We start from the raw sequence: 17,721 nt of genomic DNA, 5'->3' as shown, positions 1-17,721 counted from the left end.
GCCGCTCCCGTGGGCGGCACGGCCCTTCCGCCGCGCCGCACCGCCTCAGCGGGGGCCGCGCCGATTGGCCGGGCGGGCCCGCGGGCGGCGCTGCGATTGGCCCGGCCGCGTTGGGGGCGGGGCCGGGGGCGGTGAGGGGAAGGCAAGATGGCGGTGCAGGCCGTGCACCTGGAGGCGGACGCGTTCCTGGTGTGCCTGAACCATGCGCTCAGCACCGAGAAGGAGGAGGTCATGGGGCTCTGCATCGGAGAGGTACCGCCCCGGGGGGAAGGGCGCGGCGGGAGGAGGCGCTGCCCGGCGGGTTTGGGGCTCTTTAGCACCATAGTGTTTGCCGTGGTTATCGTGTAGTGCTTAGGACAAACACCGGGGATTAACGCACCTTTGCGTTAACCCCCTACATCTGTGACTGTTGCCTTGTTTACCCGTATCAGTAATTAATAGATGCTAGCAGATGTCTTAGTTTTGAGAACAAAGAACGATAAAAGAGGTGCATCATGACCTGACCGCATGTGTGAGATACTCTCAAAGGGAGAATATTCGTTAGAAGATTCAGAACCATAAAAGGGAAATTTGGGGAACAGGATGTTCCCGTATGACCTCAAAAGATCCCAAGTCCTATTTAAATTACTCCAGTGAAATAGTCGGCATGTATGCATGTATTCGGGAGGCGTGATAAATATGCATCAGAAATCTGATGAATATGTATTAGTGTTATGAATATGCATTAGTTTCGTGGCTATACCCTGCTCTGTTTAGTTACTGGGTGTGCATTTCCGTGGAGTTATCCCCGCGCTCCCAGAGCGCTGAGTAAAGGAATGTCGGCTTTCTAACCCAGCGAACTGGTTGGAGAGTTTATTTCCCGGCTCTCAGTGTGACAGTCAGAGCCGGGAGAGCTTCCCCTCTCCGTGTGCCCGTGTAAGAACCGGCCCTGCCCCGCGGGTGGGTGTCTCCCTGCCAGGGCAGTGACTGCTCTCCCTCTGTGGGCAGGTGGACACCAGCAGGATCGTCCACATCCACTCTGTGATCATCCTGCGCCGCTCCGACAAGAGGAAGGACCGCGTGGAGATCTCCCCGGAGCAGCTCTCAGCTGCCTCCACCGAAGCAGAGATATCCTTTAGTGCTTCCCCTCACACCTCTGCTGACGGGCTGTGCTTCACACTTTGCTCTGCTTTGCTTGAAGCTCTCAGCTGCTCCTCCTGCAGCTGCTGGGCTGGGAGGGCTGTGCTGGCACTTGCCTTTCCCTGGAGTTGGTTCCAGCACTTGCAGTGGAGCTGCGTTACGAAATTGTTGTCGTTTCTGTTTGTTTGGTGACAAGTAACTCTGCAGTGTGTTTGTTGGGGAGGGTGGCATTCCGGCAGGGAGGTGTAGTGGAAGATGAAAGGTGAACAGGTCTCCAGGTGGGGCACTGGGGAGCCTTTTCTCTGCACATGCTTGGGAATTCTGGCTTGCTCAGCTGCTGAGCAAGTGCCACGTGCAAGTAAAATCCAATTTACCTCTTCAGCAGTGACTCCTGAGGGTGCTGGGGAAGAGGCTCCATCAGCTCCCTGCCACGTGTCTTCTCACCCCTCCAAAGGGACCTGTAATTCTGCTGGCTGATGAGAAGCTATTTTAAAAAACTCTGCTGTTTTTCCCGGTACAAAAAGCTCTTTCCCTTTGCTCTGCTGGTTCCAAAAGCTCCTTGACTCCCACACAGGTTGGCTGAGATGACAGGACGTCCCATGAGGGTGGTGGGCTGGTACCACTCCCACCCCCACATCACTGTCTGGCCCTCACATGTGGGTAAGAGGAGCTGGGGTCTGGGTGTGGGTGAGCCCTGAGCTGGGGTCTGGGTGGAACTCCCAGCTGGCTGACTCTGGGACTCACGAGTTCCAGAGCTGCACATTCCAGCAGTTCAGGACTCTGTGTCTCAGACATCCCCTGGTAGGACCAGACTGTCTGGGTGGGCTCCAGGGGCTTCTGCCAGTGCAGCCCCATAACTGTGTGTGCCCCAGGGACTCAGACATGACTCAGATCAGCTACTGCTGGTGCTACTGTTCTTCCAGATAGAAAAACCAGAGCCAGGGTGTGGGGAACAGCAAAAAAAAAACCTGTGGGAATTCTGGGCCTACTGTGGTGATTTTTGATGTCTGGGTGTGTTAATGCAACACTGAAAAGTTCTGTGAAAGAAGTGCACGAGTATCTTGTATGTGCTGGACTTTATGGAGACCTGTGGCACCAGGCTGATCCTGAGATCATTTCTGGTTTTGTGAACTCACCTGGTGTATTTAAGATTTGCTATTTAATTACATTTTAAATTGGATCAAATTTTTTTTTTTAATTTAGTCACTCGGAATAAGGACTTAAAGCTTGTGACACTTGTTACCAAATTCCCGATCACCCTTCAAAAGGTGGCAAAGCTTTTCCCACTGCTCCAGGTGACCAGTGCAGTTCTCATTCTCTCATTCCTGTGCCTGCAGATGTCCGTACACAGGCCATGTATCAGATGATGGACCAAGGCTTTGTAGGGCTGATCTTCTCCTGCTTCATCGAGGACAAGAACACCAAGGTAGGAAACTTAAAAATGGCATCAAACCCTCCAAGTGCTCGTGAGGAACATCAGGGCAAAGCTGAAGTCCCTGAGTGCACCTGCAACAAGGAAAGAGCTCTGCTGGGGGCACGTGAAAAGCCCAGCTGGAATGGTGGTGTTTGGATTGTGACAGTGACAAATGAACAAGTGTTTAATCCTCTGTGCTGCCCCACAGCCTGCCCAGGGGGGCTGCAGCAGCTGCTGCACTGTGTGTACACTTAAGATGGACCAGTGGGCAGCTGTTGCTTCAGATTTTTTTATCATTAGAGGGTTTGTCAGTGTCTGCTTTGAGCAGCTCCAGCATTCCAGTCACAGCAAAAGGTCTGTGCCTTTTCATCCTGTTGGAATTCTGTTTGAAAGCATATTCTGCTTCCTAAAGGAATGTGTGGGTTTAGATGGGTTTTTGCACTTGAAATCTGACTTTCTGCTGTCTCTCTCAGACAGGCAGGATTCTCTATACCTGTTTCCAGTCTATTCAGGCCCAGAAGAGCTCAGAGTGAGTACAGCAGAAGAATTTTCTGTCCAGTGTCTGGTTGTATTTAATTTTGGCTCTCAGTTTTAGGTTGTATTTCACCTTGTCTCTCCTTTCTGGGTTGTCTCAAACAAGTGGCTTCTGGGCCTGTCACGAGGAGCAAATACTATTCAGAAATGCCTGCACGAGGTCTCCTGACTTCTCGTGCAGGCTGATGGAAGAGAATGTAAAGATTAACTTACCCTGGATAATTTATTATCTCAGGATTTGGGGTAGGTTGCTGTTGGCAGGGTGGGGTTTGTGCTGGAACCTGTTGTGTAGAAGCCCCACTTTTTTACTTCCAGCTCTAGAGGCCCAACCACACACACACTGTGCAACATGTTGTCAGTACTGGCCACCCAGTTGCTTTAGCATCTTATAATTAAAATAAGACAAGTGTATACAATGCTTCCCTTTGGCTGCCAACTCAGGCATGTGTTCCCAAAAGTGGATGTGCAGCACTGCCATGTGTTGGACAGACTGTGGTAGGTTGTAAAAGTCCTGTTTTTTCTCTGCTGCTTTGAAGTTAATTGTATCTGAATCTCTTTCAGGTATGAAAGGATTGAAATTCCTATTCATGTTGTCCCCCATGAAACCATTGGGAAAGTGTGTCTGGAGTCGGCTGTGGAGCTGCCCAAGATCCTTTGCCAAGAAGAGCAAGATGCCTACAGGAGAATTCACAGGTAACAGCAGTGGGGCTCTGCACCTCTCCAGGACTGTCTTTGCTGACATGTTCTACTGTTGCTGCACCACAACCTTTGCAAAGCTGTAGAAGGTGAGAAGGATTAGCAGTTCATGTGCCTCTGTGGAACTGGTTGAATAACTGAGGCTGGGGTTACCAGCAGAATGTGGGATTTTGTGATCACGGGTCAGTTGTCCTTGTGAATGTGCAGCAGGTGAGGAGACCTGGAGGCACCTGTGGTGTGGGCAGTGACTGGCAGGCAGTGGTTCTGCAGCCTGGATTTAATGTGCAGTTCCCTGGTTTGTCCCTGACCTGCTTTCTGTTCCTTGTAGCCTCACCCATCTGGACTCTGTAACCAAGATCCATAATGGCTCAGGTAAGGATTCCTTTTTTGCATGTGACAATCCAGGGTGCTGCTCCCAAAGTCAGAACAGTGGAGTCTTGAACAGGGCTTGGTTTGGCTCTAAATTTGGGGGGCTTTGGACTACACATGTGTAACACTGCTCCCTTTGCCATAAAAGGCTGCTGTAAATAGCTAGAAAAGCACAAATACTAACTTTTTTTTCCCCTTGCCACACTCTTAATCACAAAGACTGTATAACCCAGAGAATTCCCTGAGATAGTTATCTTGTTACGTAAAATCTAGTTAAGGAACAGAACTGAAAGTAAATACTTTATAGGAAAAAATTAAAGGCTGTAAAATAACCTAATCCTGGGGTCCATGAATGCTGTTGTGTCCTTCAGCCTTTGTAGAATTGGTTAAAATTACAACAGACTTTGGGATTGTTTGAGTTTTCTGAGTTTGGTTTGTTTAGGTTATTTTTGCTGTTGGAACAGCAAGGGGGATTTGGGATTTGCTGAGTTAGTGTTGTGTGGCTGAGCTGTGTGGATGTGACACCTTTGCTTTTGCCAGTGTCACAGGGTGAATCTCCATCCCACTTCTGTTCCAAGATAATTATCCCATTATCCATTCTCACCCGTTTAAGAGATGAGGCATTCTTTGATTCCTCTAAATTTAGAGATTAATTAGCAGCAGTGATGACTTGTGTGCAGGTTTCCAGATTTCTGCTGCAGGTCTGTCATCCCTCCCCTGGCTCAGACTGAAATAGCATTTCCCTGTTTATCAGGCTGCTGGTTCTGACATTCCTGAGGGGATGTGTGGTTGGCAGGGCCAGCATGGTGGAAGGTTTCCTTGGCTGTCTGTGACACTGTTGGCTTTGGGGTGGTTTGTAGTACACTGAGTGTCTTGTGTGCTGCCCTGGCGTGACGTGTGGTTGCTCTTTGCAGTGTTCACAAAGAACCTCTGCAGCCAGATGTCTGCCATCAGTGGGCCCCTCCTGCAGTGGCTGGAGGACAGACTGGAGCAGAACAAACAGCGGGTGCAGGAGCTGCAGCAGGAGAAAGAGCAGCTCCTGGAGGAACTCGCTGCTTTAGAGTGAGGAGGAAATGCAGACCCTTCAGAAAAGAGACATGTAAAAAAATCTACACCACCTCCTCCAGGCTGAAGGGTGGCCCTGCATTGCCTTACAGTGAAGGCTGTGCCTCTTCTCCTGCAGCACAGAGCACGTCTCCAGGATAAGGACTTTGTCTGCCCCAGCCTGGAGCAAAGCAGGGCTGTGTCTGCAGGTGCTGCAGTGGTGGGGCTGGGCAGCACCTGAAGAGACTCCTGTTCTGGAGGGCACACACGTAGGGAACATGTTGTTCCTCCCTTCTCTCTATATTGACAGAAGTCTTACTGCTTTACATGTATTCCAGGACCCTGGAGCAGGAGGGTTAGAGGGGAAAAGTGTGTCCCTGCAGTCATATCTGATGCTGCCAACTTCTGCCTTCTTTTAGTAGCTTCAGTTGACCATGATCTTATATCTAGTAATGTTCTGGACTGCTGGCCATCCACCCAGGCAGGTAAGAGGTGGGAGGGAAGCTTGGGAAGGAAGAGACCTGGAAGAACTTTGACACAGGATCTGTTCAGCATATGTCAAACCAAATAAAGAATTCCAAAGCTAGAGCTGTTTGGAGTAGAAATGAAATGAATGCTACAAAGTGCCAGTGCCTGCAGTTTTTGGTCCATCTCCACTCTCTTCATGTGATGCTGTTGTGAGTCCAGCACTGAGGTTCTCTGTGAAATCAGCTGTTTCTGCTGCTTCAGTGACAGGACTGTGGTTCCTCCCCAGAGGGAAGAAGTTTAAGATGCTGGGAAGAGAAATGGTAGATACACAAGCCTGTTGTTCTTATATGCTGAACTTAATTGTTAAAAATCTCTTAAGACTGGAACAAAATAGCTGTTGTTGAACTAATCCTTTAAATGTTCTTGCTGTTGCATTTCAGAGTATCCCCCAGAGTATCCTGTTTTGTGAAGTTTGTCTCACGTGAGCAAAGGGGCAAAAGCACAGTTAAAATTCCTGTTTCAGCTCCTTGGTTCTAACCTAAATTCTTACACACTCAGACAGATGAAAATGAGCTGCCTGCATTCCTGCAGGGATCATTGTTCAATTCCTGACAGCTCATTGTCTGGACTGTTGCTGTGGGAGAATGAAAGTAAGAGCTGGGAGACAGGCAGTCCCTGTCAGAGAGGGCCAGCACTGATGAGCAGTGTAAAGGGTGTCAGATCTGGAAGCCCTGTAACCCCATTGCTTTTGTCAGACTTGATTTTGATTTTTAAGCTTTCTGCATTTCTGTTGGCAATCTCTAAAGAGTAGAACTTTCAAGTATAACACTCACTACTGGTTTTTTCCTTAAAAGTGCAGTGAATAGTTATTTTCCTTAGTTTTTGAACAGTCAGTGGGTTTGTGCAGTTGTTTTTGTTACTGGTTTCTAGTTCAAGTGCTCCTTACCCTTATCTTTGCTGAGGAGAGAGGGTGGTGGCCTCAGTGTCCCTAGGCTTGATAAGAGCTCCTGGGAGCAGCCCAGGGCCTCCAGTGCAATCTCCCACAGCACAGCTGGAATGGGGATGCTTGGAATCATAATCCCAATGACAAAAGGAAGTGAAGGACTGTGCTGATCCACAGCCTGGCTCTCCAGCCAGTAAAGCTGGGCTGGCACCAGAGTTCTGTTTAACTATACAGCCATGATTAATTTGAAACGAAGCCTGGGGTCCATTGCCACCGTTGGTACAACATTAGCATTTATTGATTATTCAATATTATTACATTCCCTGAGCAATTTGCTTACAGAAGACACACATTCAGTCATATTTTATGTGAAAGACTTAAATCATCTGACTAGACCTCCCCCTTCTGTGGTGGAAAGTGTTTGAATTTGCTTTCCCTACCCTGACCTCTTGCATCTATTTTAGTTTCTCTGAAATCTCAATGACTGAGGTACATTGCATTCACATTTTCAATCAAAGAGCTTCAGTCTCACTCAGGGCCAGAAGGCCTTGTAAAAACTCACTTTTTCTAACAGATTTAAGCCACCATTAATTTTAACCACTAATTTTAATTAATTTAACAAAACCCACTTAATTTTAACAAAAACAGCTAAGGGTCACTCACTCAAGAGACTCCACATGGGAGAATATCTGAACCCATGTTGAAGCCCAACTCCAGTCTGCCCCGTTTCCTGCCTGGAAATCATTCAGCTAGAATCAGAGGGCTGGTGGGCCTGGACTTTCTTTCACCTGGCAATCCCAGACAGATGCACACCCAGCAGTTTCTCAGCATATGCACAGAGCCTACAGCATATCAGGTACCCAGATGGAAGAGTAAATCCATTGCTCACTGGAGTCACTGAAGACATGCTGTGGAGCACTATGGGTAAGTGCTGCTCAGAAAATTCCAGCCAAACATAGTGAGTCAGTCCCAAAGGGGGGGACTGGAATTGCATCTTCCCAGGCACAGGTGGTGTTCCTCTGAAGTCTAAGGATACCCTGACTTGTGCATCACCCTGGACTAGCTGTCATCATTTTTGCTCACTCTTGCCCATTTTAGAAAAGGCCTTAAGGTCTTTATTAGAAGTACTTAGCACTAAAATATTACAGTTATCTGGAATCCTCATGTTAGACTCATCTACTACTCCATATACAAAATTTAAGTGGCACCAAGTAAGGAAATCTATTGAGATGTTAAAATAAATCATCAAGCCTGGTTTTCAAAGCGAAATCAGCACCGAGTTTCCTCATGACCTCTGCATGGCTCAGCCCCTGCTGCTCTCTCTTGGCCAGTCCGTAGTTTTCCTTCACATACTTGGCAAAGGGTGTGAGCTGTGTCCTGGCAGGAGTGCCCCCCTTGCCCGGGGGCTGGCTGAGGCACAGCCGCCCCCCGCAGAACGCGCACACGAACCGCTCCGTGTCCAGGGACTTGGAGTGCCGGCCGATCCTGGAAGGGAAGAGTAAGGAATTGTGGGAAAGGGCCCCTTTCTCTTCTGCCCGGATACTCGGGTCAGGTTTCTAAGCCAGTATTTGAGAAGAGCAAACAGTACCCACTTCACACAGCAGAACAATCAAATCTGTGTTGCACATCTCTATCCTAGAACTTGCTCCACCGCCTTTTGAGCTTGGTCCCTTCCTCTCTTTTACTCTCAGCCCAGGAGTATGAAGTGCTACAACATCTGCAAATACCTCCACAACCCACATATCAACTGCCCCTTGGAGTTTCTCCTCAGAAGCATCACCAAAAAACCACCTCCATGCTCTGTTGCATCTAAGCAACTGATGCATTGTACAGTCCTAACAAACACCTCAAGAAGATTCCATATGTGAAATGTTATTTCCTTCTGGGAGTCATATGATCCTGAGAGGTAAAAAAAAATGCCACATATGCTTTCTAAGCATGCATTTAGCCCCTAAATTTCGGGGAATGGAGTGGGATGACCATAATAATAATAATAATAATAATAATAATAATAATAATAATAATAACATCCTTGTCAGCTGCTTTTTTTAGTCTTAATTCAAAATCATCAAGATACAAACCCTAGAAAGCTTCCTCTGATACTTTGTCCTAGGATCTAATTGTTGTCACACATTCTGTGCCCAGTGTTTATGGGGACTTGTTCCTTTAAAGCTGAGGGACATACATCCCAAAGACCCTCCATCATCACCAATGGTACTCACAAGACACTTCTGCCTGTCCTGACCTCTGAACTAGAACTGGAACTACCTGGAAACAAACGTGGGAATCACACAGTGAGGCTCTGTGGGCTCTGGAAACATGCAGTAACTCAGAGTATCCCAACTGCTTCACAATTTAAGAGACCCATGATTTCTAGACCCAGGAGACTGGCAAGTTAGAGAGAAAGTGAATACACGGTCACATGCACATCAAAACATTACTCACTTAGCTTTGCACTGAGCACACTCGTAGGTGAATTTGTAGTTGATCTCGTAGCTGTGGCACCGTGTTACTACTGGCAGCTCTGGATGAATTACAGCTGATTTGTTGGCATAGAACCTCCAGAACCGCCCGTGTCCGTCACGAACACCGCTGATGAGCCAGGTGGCTGCGTGGCAAACCTCGTGGATCAGCGTGTCCCGAAGGCGATCTGCAGGGAAAGCAAACAGAAGATTGAGGTCAGTCAGGTGTGGGGAAGTACAGACTTACTAAGATGCAAAGGTTATTTTGGAGGTTAGAACTACCCCCGTCTTGGTAAAATGCTCCAAAGCAAGGTTTTACTTAGTGCATTTCCAGTTTTGTGATTAGCTCCAACTCAGCATCCTGCACTTCCCCGCACACCTGGTCTGTTTGGGGGTTTTTTTCATTGGTTGGTTAAGTCTTTGACACTGTTTCCCACAGCATTTTCCTGGAGAAACTGGCAGCACATGGCTTGGACAGGTGTTTTCCTTCTTCACTGGGTAAAAAGCTGGTTGGATGGCCGGGCCCAGAGAGTGGTGGAGAATGGAATTACATCCACCTGGGGCAGGTCACCAGTGGTGTTCCCCAGGGCTGTCCTGGGGCCAGTCCCGTTTAACACCTTTATCAATCCCTTTCAATTAAAACCATTTTATGATTTGTTCCCCCAAACTAAGAAGGGATGACGGAGAAAAAACAGTTACAGATGTTAATTTGGCCCTGATCTGTCTTTACTCCAGCTTTAAATACTACCAACAAGGTGGCTGGCTGTGATGGAAGAAGTCTGATTTTAGACTGCCATTACAGCACAGACAGAATTAGAGTAACATGATGCCTATGGGTCTTCAAATCAATAAGAAATATAAACAAAATACTGCAGTTAGTGTGAATACATCTCTGTTCTCACATTTTGTACATTTGCCCAGCCTCTTAGAAGGGCTGTGGAATGTGGATAAATCCATCAATTAATGGATTTATTTATTCAAGGTAATATGAAATTTCAAAGCAGGGTCCAGTTCCAGGTCTCTTAGGCCTCAGGTTAGTGTTTTTATCTCTAGAACTTGCTTTCTTAAAGGAGAGTCAGCATAATTGTTCTTTTACCCACCTGCAGAGTCACAGACTTTCTCAGAGAGTTCTATGCGAGCGTAACGCTTCTGTTCAGGACCTGTCTGCCCTGTCACACAATATCCTGCTGTTTTTCTCATCTTCTTATTCCAGATTATCTCCATTGTCTCTGGTAACTGAAAAACAAAACAGGACATGTAATCTGCCCTCTCTACCTCTCTTATCTTCTGGCCCTCTGGCTTCCCCTTGTATTTGCTGCAAAGCTGGCACAGGATGTCTCAGTGCTCCTAACGCTGTTGTCACTTAACATGCAAACTCACCCCTCATGGCTGCTTATTCTCACAGTCAGTGTCTCTGTAACCAACACTGGGAGTTCCACAATGCAGGATGAGACCAGAAGTCCCTTAGTTCCTCTATTCTGCCTCCAACAGTGGCTAAAACAAGCTGCTTAAGAAGAAATACAAGGACAGGACAGGCATAAACCACAATTTCCTCTTCAAAAAAAAAGAACCTCTTTCCAACTGCTAACCACTAAGCCACAGGTGGTTCTTTTCTATTAAATATCCATTAGAGTGGTTTTCTGGTGTTTTGAGGAGAAGGAGTGTGTATGTTTAAGAATACAGAAGTATTTTTAGCATCTACAGTAGTCTGTGATCAGAAGTTCTACAACTGAATAATTCACAGGTTAAGTACCACGTGCTTTGGTTGTGCTGAACCTGCAACTTGCAAATAATTTGATGCACCTTCACACTGTGAGAGGGTGAATAATCCCCCCTTGCTTATCTTCTGTGCTGCCCCTGATTTTGCAAGCCCTCATCATATCTATCTTAGTTAGTTCAGTTCTTTTACTAACAGTTTTCTGTCATCTAAATTAATGAGCTTAAGTAAAGGCTTCGACAGCACAGGCACAGGCACAGGGCTGTCAGATATTTTGCTTTCAGCAACAGTAAGCCTGCTCAGCTCAGCTTGATGTGAAATCATTACCTCAGCCTGCCCTTGGTCAGCTCAACAGTATTTTCTCATCTGCAGAGAAACGTTTTCCTTCCTGAAGGAAATTCTACTGGAATTACTGAGGACAGCATCCTTCCTTTCAAGGATATTTCTCACCAGAGGAGGATCCCCAATATCCCAACAGACATGAAGGCCAAGAGAGCAGTTCTCTGCAATTTAACCTTAAATTTGAAACACAACTTGAAGCTTTATGCTCATGCAAAACTGTTATTCAAAGGATAAGCACCTTTTTAATCTGTTCCAGAAAGGCAGACATGGCCATGGAAACAGAAGGATCATGATGGAACTGATCCAAGGGCCCTCATACAGCAGCTTCTCCCATCAGAGACTCTTGGATACCACCCAGACTGCTGACTCAAGGATGGTGCTCCATCCATTACAGCTGGGAAAGCAAAGCCACGCTGAAAACTGCTGCATCACTGTGGTGACAAACCCCTGCCAGAGAAATTGCCTGAGCTAAATCAAACATAAGACATCACTATAATGTTTAGCACTGAAGAGGATAAAGAGCAATCACATCAAGAAGTGAGGAGCAACATATTAACCAGCATTTTAGAATAGTAATTTTCATTTTGAAACCAACCTTCTGATCAAAGATGGTGCTGTTAAACAGTTTGTAGAGCTTCTGTGCCAGCTCCTCTTTATTCTTCTTGAAATACTTCACGTAGTGGGAAGTGGGATTTGAAAGATCTTGCAAGAAACAACCAGGCACTGAGCATACCCTGAGCCTGCAAGAAAAGCCATGAAGCTTTTGTAAAGAAGGTTTTGTGTTGGTAAACGCAGTTATAAAATGACCAAAGGAAACAGCACATGGCTAGAAGGCAGAATAAAGGCAGCTGGTAGAAATGAGAAATGCATTCTTCTGAAAAGTTTAAGCTGCATCCACATACAGAAAAAGAAACAGGAATTCTGCAAGTTAGAGAGGTTAAAAAAAAAAAATCAAGACAATCTTGTTAATAGAATTAGTTTGGATATATTTTCAGAGGCAAGCAGCTGGATATATACAATCTGTGGGGCCAACACATTAGAGGTGTGCTGTACCAAGACAAGGAATAGCAAGAAAACATTTACAAAGAAGGTTTGAGATTTGTCAGATATATTTGCCATCAATTCCTCTAGGCAGAGATCAGCTATATTCTCCCTGTCATACTGGAGACTGAAAACTTTGATTTCCAGCTACTTAATCATTCACAGTTGCTGGATTAGTAGCAGAAGTTTCTATGTACCAGAGGAGTCACTACATCATCCTAGGCAAAGGATGTCCATCTATAAATGCCCTAGAACACAGTAAAAATGGAGAAACACTCACCTTCTATCTGTCTTTGCTGATTGTGAGCAACTGAGCAATTCGTTCCCAGGAATTCTTGCAGGAGTCCTTGTCTTGGAAGATATTTCTGCAACTGAAGTGGAGCTTGGCCTTGGTACCTTGACTCCCTCCCCTTTCAAGGGCTGTGCATCTTTGCAGGGTGGCTTGATGTTTTCTAGTTCAACAGAAAGAGTCACAGGATTACACATTGTCCAAGAATCAGGAGCACAGACACCAGAAACCCACTGACAACACTGAAAAAGCCAAATATTCCACCTCAGAATAAACTCCTGCTGTGCACACTTGAAGGCAAAGGCTTTTACAACTGATGGAAAGGTAATTTGCTGTTACATACTACAAATATTACCATTCAGTGAAGGAGTGGCAGACTCCAAACTTTCAAACATTCAGCAAGGAGGAAGTGGAAGGAAAAGTATTTGTGACCTCACTCAGGCATTCCTAAGTTATGTGTTATAGAACATAATTCCTGAGTTATAATGTTATAGAACATAATTGATATATTCCAATTAAAAAAAAATTTGCTCTTTCCCAAGGCATATTTCTGTGCTGTACATCATCCTCTTCCAGATGTCTCCTTGCTCTGGGCAGTCATTGTTAGGAAGAAAGGCACCCTGTGTTTACTTTTCTAGAAAAACATTTGCTTTCATCTGCTCTCATCTCAGCAACAGTCCCTTTTCTCCCTTTTCAGTCTTTCAGTTGAGGCTCATTTCAGTTTGTCAAAGGAGAGGAGGAGGTACTGATTTAGGAAATTCTCGTTATAAACTGTATTTTTAAAAAAAAGGTGAGTCAAGTATAAATCCAGATACTAAACGAGCAGCATTCTGAACTGCTGAAAATTTCAGTCCTAAAGCTGAAATGACAGCTTCACATTAAGTATCATACATTAAAAAAATCAGAAAAATTCAATACCACCCGTTAGATAATAATTTTTTTAAAAATTAATTATAATTTTAAAAAATAAATTTAAAACTAAAAATGCCTACAAGAACAAACAATAGTGAAAACCTTAAACCTTGATACCACAGGGTGACTTTTCAGAATGCTCAGAGGAGTAATTTCCAGTTGTACCAAATCCAGTTGCAAGGTGCTGGGCTGCCCCTCAGAAGTCTGTGCCACACAAATGGGAAGAGTCAGGCAATCAGCACTACCACTGCAAGTTAGCCCTGAACAACTGCTCACCTGCTGAGCTGGGCTGATAGACGGTTTTACTTGTGCCTAAGACTGGTTTTTGGGGCAGACCTCGCTTCTTTATCCGTTCCATTAACGATTCAAAGCTGTCATCTGAGCTGTCTGACTCTACTGCCACAGTGGGCAATTTATTTTCTGTACTCTTCTCACAGTTTCTTTCTTTCCTTCTAACAGGCAAATCTGGACTGCCTTTGGAAAGTGACTCTTTCAGATTTTGTGGAGGTGACAGTTTTGTGCACCTCTGTCTTTCTTTCCAGTCTTTTACTCCCCCTTTTTGGTGGTCAAGCCAAGGGCTTTCTACAAAGACAGAATCCTCAGTGTCACTTGAACTCTCTCCATAATGCAATTCTTGGCAGCAAGTGCTTTTCTTTCCAGAACTCATCAACTTCCTTGGGGTCTGAAGATCCTTTGGTGCTGCAATCCAAAAGAAAGAGTTTAAGGTTTTGGCAGTTGCATTTAGGAGACCTCCCTTCGTCTTAACACACAAAAAAAAATCCCTTGAAAGATAGGAAAATACAAATAGAGAGGTATCTTTGCATTTGCTTTAACTCTGCCCTGCTCATTTACCATTTTACTACATGAAAAGTCACTGAAAGATGTATTAAAATAAAGTAGCTTGCCAACAAACAATGCTTCTGACATCCCAGATTTGTCCTGTCAAGATCAAGGGATCACATCAGATCTACAGGTGACTTTTTATTTTTAGTGATCCTTCTGGTCCATTTTGCTTCACCCATTTCCCCTCCACACAACATTCCATTGGCATTCTACAGCTTTTCCCAGTCTGCAGCTGGCACACACTTTTCAGGGTCCACATTCACACTAGCTTAAAGAAATCCTGCCCCTCCTGATCAGGGGTCAGCTCTCTCAGAGATTTATGCTACCTTTCCACTCATTAAAATTCCCACTTCATATTTGCTGTTGCACAATTACTTGCCATTCTTTTTTGTGCTCTTTCTCGCTTTAAGGTCCAAGAAGAAATCATCTGAGTCATCAATGAAGTCTTTCAAACTGTAAAAAAAAAAAAAAAAAAAAAAAGGCAAATGTGAAAAAAGGTAGGATAAAGGAAGAAAATGCAAGAGTAAATCTGCCCTACTAAAAAAGCAACCCAAAAAAAGCCTCCAAATATAACATTATTATTGTTCACAACAAATGTTACCAACTACATCCATAAATAGGAATGGCAAAGGAGCATTTACACCTCCAAACATCCCATTTTTATCTTTGTCCTGAACATACAGACTGGACACATAACAGTTCTGTCTGCACCCACTCCTATACAGGTATCTGCCCACGAATCACTAGAACTTTTGATTGTTTTTCTTGTATTTTGATTAGTAAATATGATACAGAAAAGTATTATATGGACACAGAAAAGCAATTAATTACAGCACCCACCTTGCATCTGCCTTTTTAGGAACACTTTTGGGAGTTTTCATTCTGGCTAAAACTAAACCAAGAGGAGATTAATTAGGAACGAGGTTCTGTTTCTTTTCTTAGGCATTTTTAAGTTTGCAACCAGTAAAACTTAAAGTCTTTAAAAAACACAAACTTTTCTCTTGGCACATATTTTCACTTCAGTCTTTCCTACAACTGGCACTGCAGTGACAGGATGGCAGTAGAATGGCTTTGCAAACATTCTGCTCCAAGCCCCAAGTAGTCCTCTCAGCCCCCTTCCACGCCAGAGGTGGCACAGCACTCAGCAGCCTCCCTGAAAGGAGCCAGGGGAAGGAGTAGACTGTCAAATATAAAAATTACACAAAAGTGAAAAATGACCTAATGAATGGGCAGTATGGAAATATTTATCAGACTTAGAAGTGCAGAGGTAGTGCAGGATCTACATACAGCACATTTTGCTTCAGCTGGTAGTAAGGCTTGACAATGCTTAAGATCATTCACGTGGCACTGAGCTGGAGCACAGCAGGAACTCCAAAGCAATGAGAAACCTGCTTTAAATGCAGCTGGACCAGCACAAGAGTGATATGCAAAGGGTAAAATAAACAGGTACAACTTACTGCCTTAGCAATTCTACCATCTCTGTTAAATATATAAGGAAGAACATATTGCAAGATTTACAAACCTATAAATTACCTACCAGTTTGAAACTGAGATGTGGCAGAGCCATGATTAGTCCAGCTAATGAATGAGCTAAACAGAACTCTTGCAACAGGAAAAAACCCAACCAGTGTGCACTTAACTACTCCAGCACACAGTGATAGTTACAGTGGCTGTTACCATTTGTTTGCACAGGTTGAACATAAAGATTGGTTGGTTATGCACCACAGAAGCCACCATGTACAATTTAGTATTCAATTCTATCTCACCAAGACCTTGAGCCACTGTGACAACTCAAAAACATCCCTCTGACTGGTTAAGACTAAAGCAATAAAAGCTGTGTCAGGTAAGAGGGAACTGTGAGTGGTTTAGAACAGTAACTACTCAGAGAAAAGGTTTATTCAAAGATGCTTTGTAGACTAAGGAGAAAGCAAGTGAGTGACAGGGAACAGATAAAACTGAGGCAACAACAGAAATGTAATGCAAGGCAAAAAGCATCCAAAATTGAGGCAAATTAAAAAACACTCCCTGTGGCATATAGCAACCAAGACTGCACTGCAAGGACAGAATGTACTTTGCAGCACAAGCAGTGGAAGAAAATAACATGTAAAAACACTCCACTATAACTAGAAATGTGTCCTTCTCATACTCCAGAAAACCAACTGACATGTGCTATGACTTACACATCTCAAATTCCTCATCACTGCTGGAAGACAAGCACAGGCCGTGGCTGCAAAAAATGAAATGCAGAACATTAGGTCAGCAGGAAGCAGATCTGCATCTCCACTGGCCTGAAACACCTGTGAGCACCCAGAACCAAATACGGACCAGAAAAAACACTGAACATCACAAACAGGCTGAACTATTTTAACTGTTTAAAACAGAAGTGTTATAAATTTTAATATGTAAGTTCTAGCAACCATATATGTTCAATGTAAGTAGCAATCAGTCCTCAAAATTTGGAACACTGAACCCATTTGAAGGCACAGGCTTAGGATATTGCATTTCTTTCAGTTCAAGCTGGATATCAGAAGACAGGAAGGACAGAGAGCTTGTTTTTATCTCACACATGGTCTGTGACCTGGGAGAGAAGCTGAAAGCACAGCACTGCTGAGTAATCAGCTGCTTGTGCACGAAATGCACTCTAATATGGTGGCCATGAATATTCCACACAGTGCAGCAGCTTTCACAAAGCTCTTCCAAGAGGCAGAACGGAAGCATTTCCACCAGCCTGCAATCCTCAGGACATTCCCCTTACCAAATTATTCATTTTCTGCCAACCACCAAACATCAACAACTTGGAAAACACACTAAGCAATTTGCTTAAAAACAGGAAGGCAGCTTCTTTTAATTAAAGCTATTTAAACCTTAAAGACTGTAATTGTGAAACGTGCTAATAGATACCAACTGCCATGGAACAAATGGGGGTGTAATCTAAAATTCATATAAATCACTATAAATAATTATTATAGCATATTGGCTATATAATAGAGTATAACATGTACTATGCAAAATATACTATATAATAATACATAATGTACATAAAATTATGCATTATATATAATACAGTATAATATAGTATAGTAAATTTTCTATATACACACACTAGACACTATTTAGTCTAGTATATTTTCTATATACACACACTATATATAATTTAACCTAGTAAATTTTCTATATACATACACTATATTTTATACATATATAAAATATATATTTCCTATAAACTACATATATTTCTTTTATATATAAAAACATATAAAATTATACAAAATACGTATAATATAATATACAATAATATATAGTATATACAAATACATAAAATGCATAAATATAAATAACTGAATATACACACAAATATATGCTTCTATATGTGTGTATATATATAATATATATATTTCTTTTATATATATTAATATATATATTTCTTTTATATATAAAAATATATAAAATTATCCAAAATATGTATAATGTAATATACAATAATATATAGTATATACAAATACATAAAATACATAAATATAAATAACT

The 17,721-nt window shown here is 43.7% G+C and overlaps 2 protein-coding genes across 2 annotated transcripts in view; one reads left to right on the top strand and one right to left on the bottom strand.

Moving 5' to 3' along the window:
• Positions 1–109: 109 nt before the first annotated feature.
• BRCC3 (BRCA1/BRCA2-containing complex subunit 3) lies at positions 110–6,078 on the top strand. The gene is made up of 8 exons (XM_027663151.1): positions 110–252; positions 988–1,107; positions 1,692–1,779; positions 2,457–2,545; positions 3,007–3,062; positions 3,629–3,760; positions 4,092–4,135; positions 5,047–6,078. Exons 1-8 carry the CDS (start codon positions 148–150, stop codon positions 5,196–5,198), a joined length of 786 nt encoding a protein of 261 aa, XP_027518952.1. The 5' UTR covers positions 110–147; the 3' UTR covers positions 5,199–6,078.
• A 774-nt stretch (positions 6,079–6,852) lies between these two features.
• Positions 6,853–17,721, bottom strand: part of GCNA (germ cell nuclear acidic peptidase) — an 11,625-nt gene continuing 756 nt past the window's right edge. Inside the window, exons 2-10 of the mRNA XM_027663128.1 lie at positions 16,374–16,420; positions 15,034–15,085; positions 14,573–14,646; positions 13,627–14,049; positions 12,430–12,601; positions 11,704–11,848; positions 10,150–10,285; positions 9,033–9,237; positions 6,853–8,072 (exon numbers count right to left, since the gene is read on the bottom strand). Of these exons, the coding sequence (XP_027518929.1) occupies positions 7,820–8,072; positions 9,033–9,237; positions 10,150–10,285; positions 11,704–11,848; positions 12,430–12,601; positions 13,627–14,049; positions 14,573–14,646; positions 15,034–15,085; positions 16,374–16,420 (1,507 nt within the window). The 3' untranslated portion in view covers positions 6,853–7,819. The remainder of the gene's footprint in view (positions 8,073–9,032; positions 9,238–10,149; positions 10,286–11,703; positions 11,849–12,429; positions 12,602–13,626; positions 14,050–14,572; positions 14,647–15,033; positions 15,086–16,373; positions 16,421–17,721) is intronic.

This window comes from Corapipo altera, unplaced genomic scaffold, assembly GCF_003945725.1.
Source record: "Corapipo altera isolate COAL_440 unplaced genomic scaffold, ASM394572v1 107b, whole genome shotgun sequence".
NCBI lineage: Eukaryota > Metazoa > Chordata > Aves > Passeriformes > Pipridae > Corapipo > Corapipo altera.
Note: the sequence above shows the minus strand (reverse complement) of the source record. Positions and strands in the feature narration are given on the sequence as shown.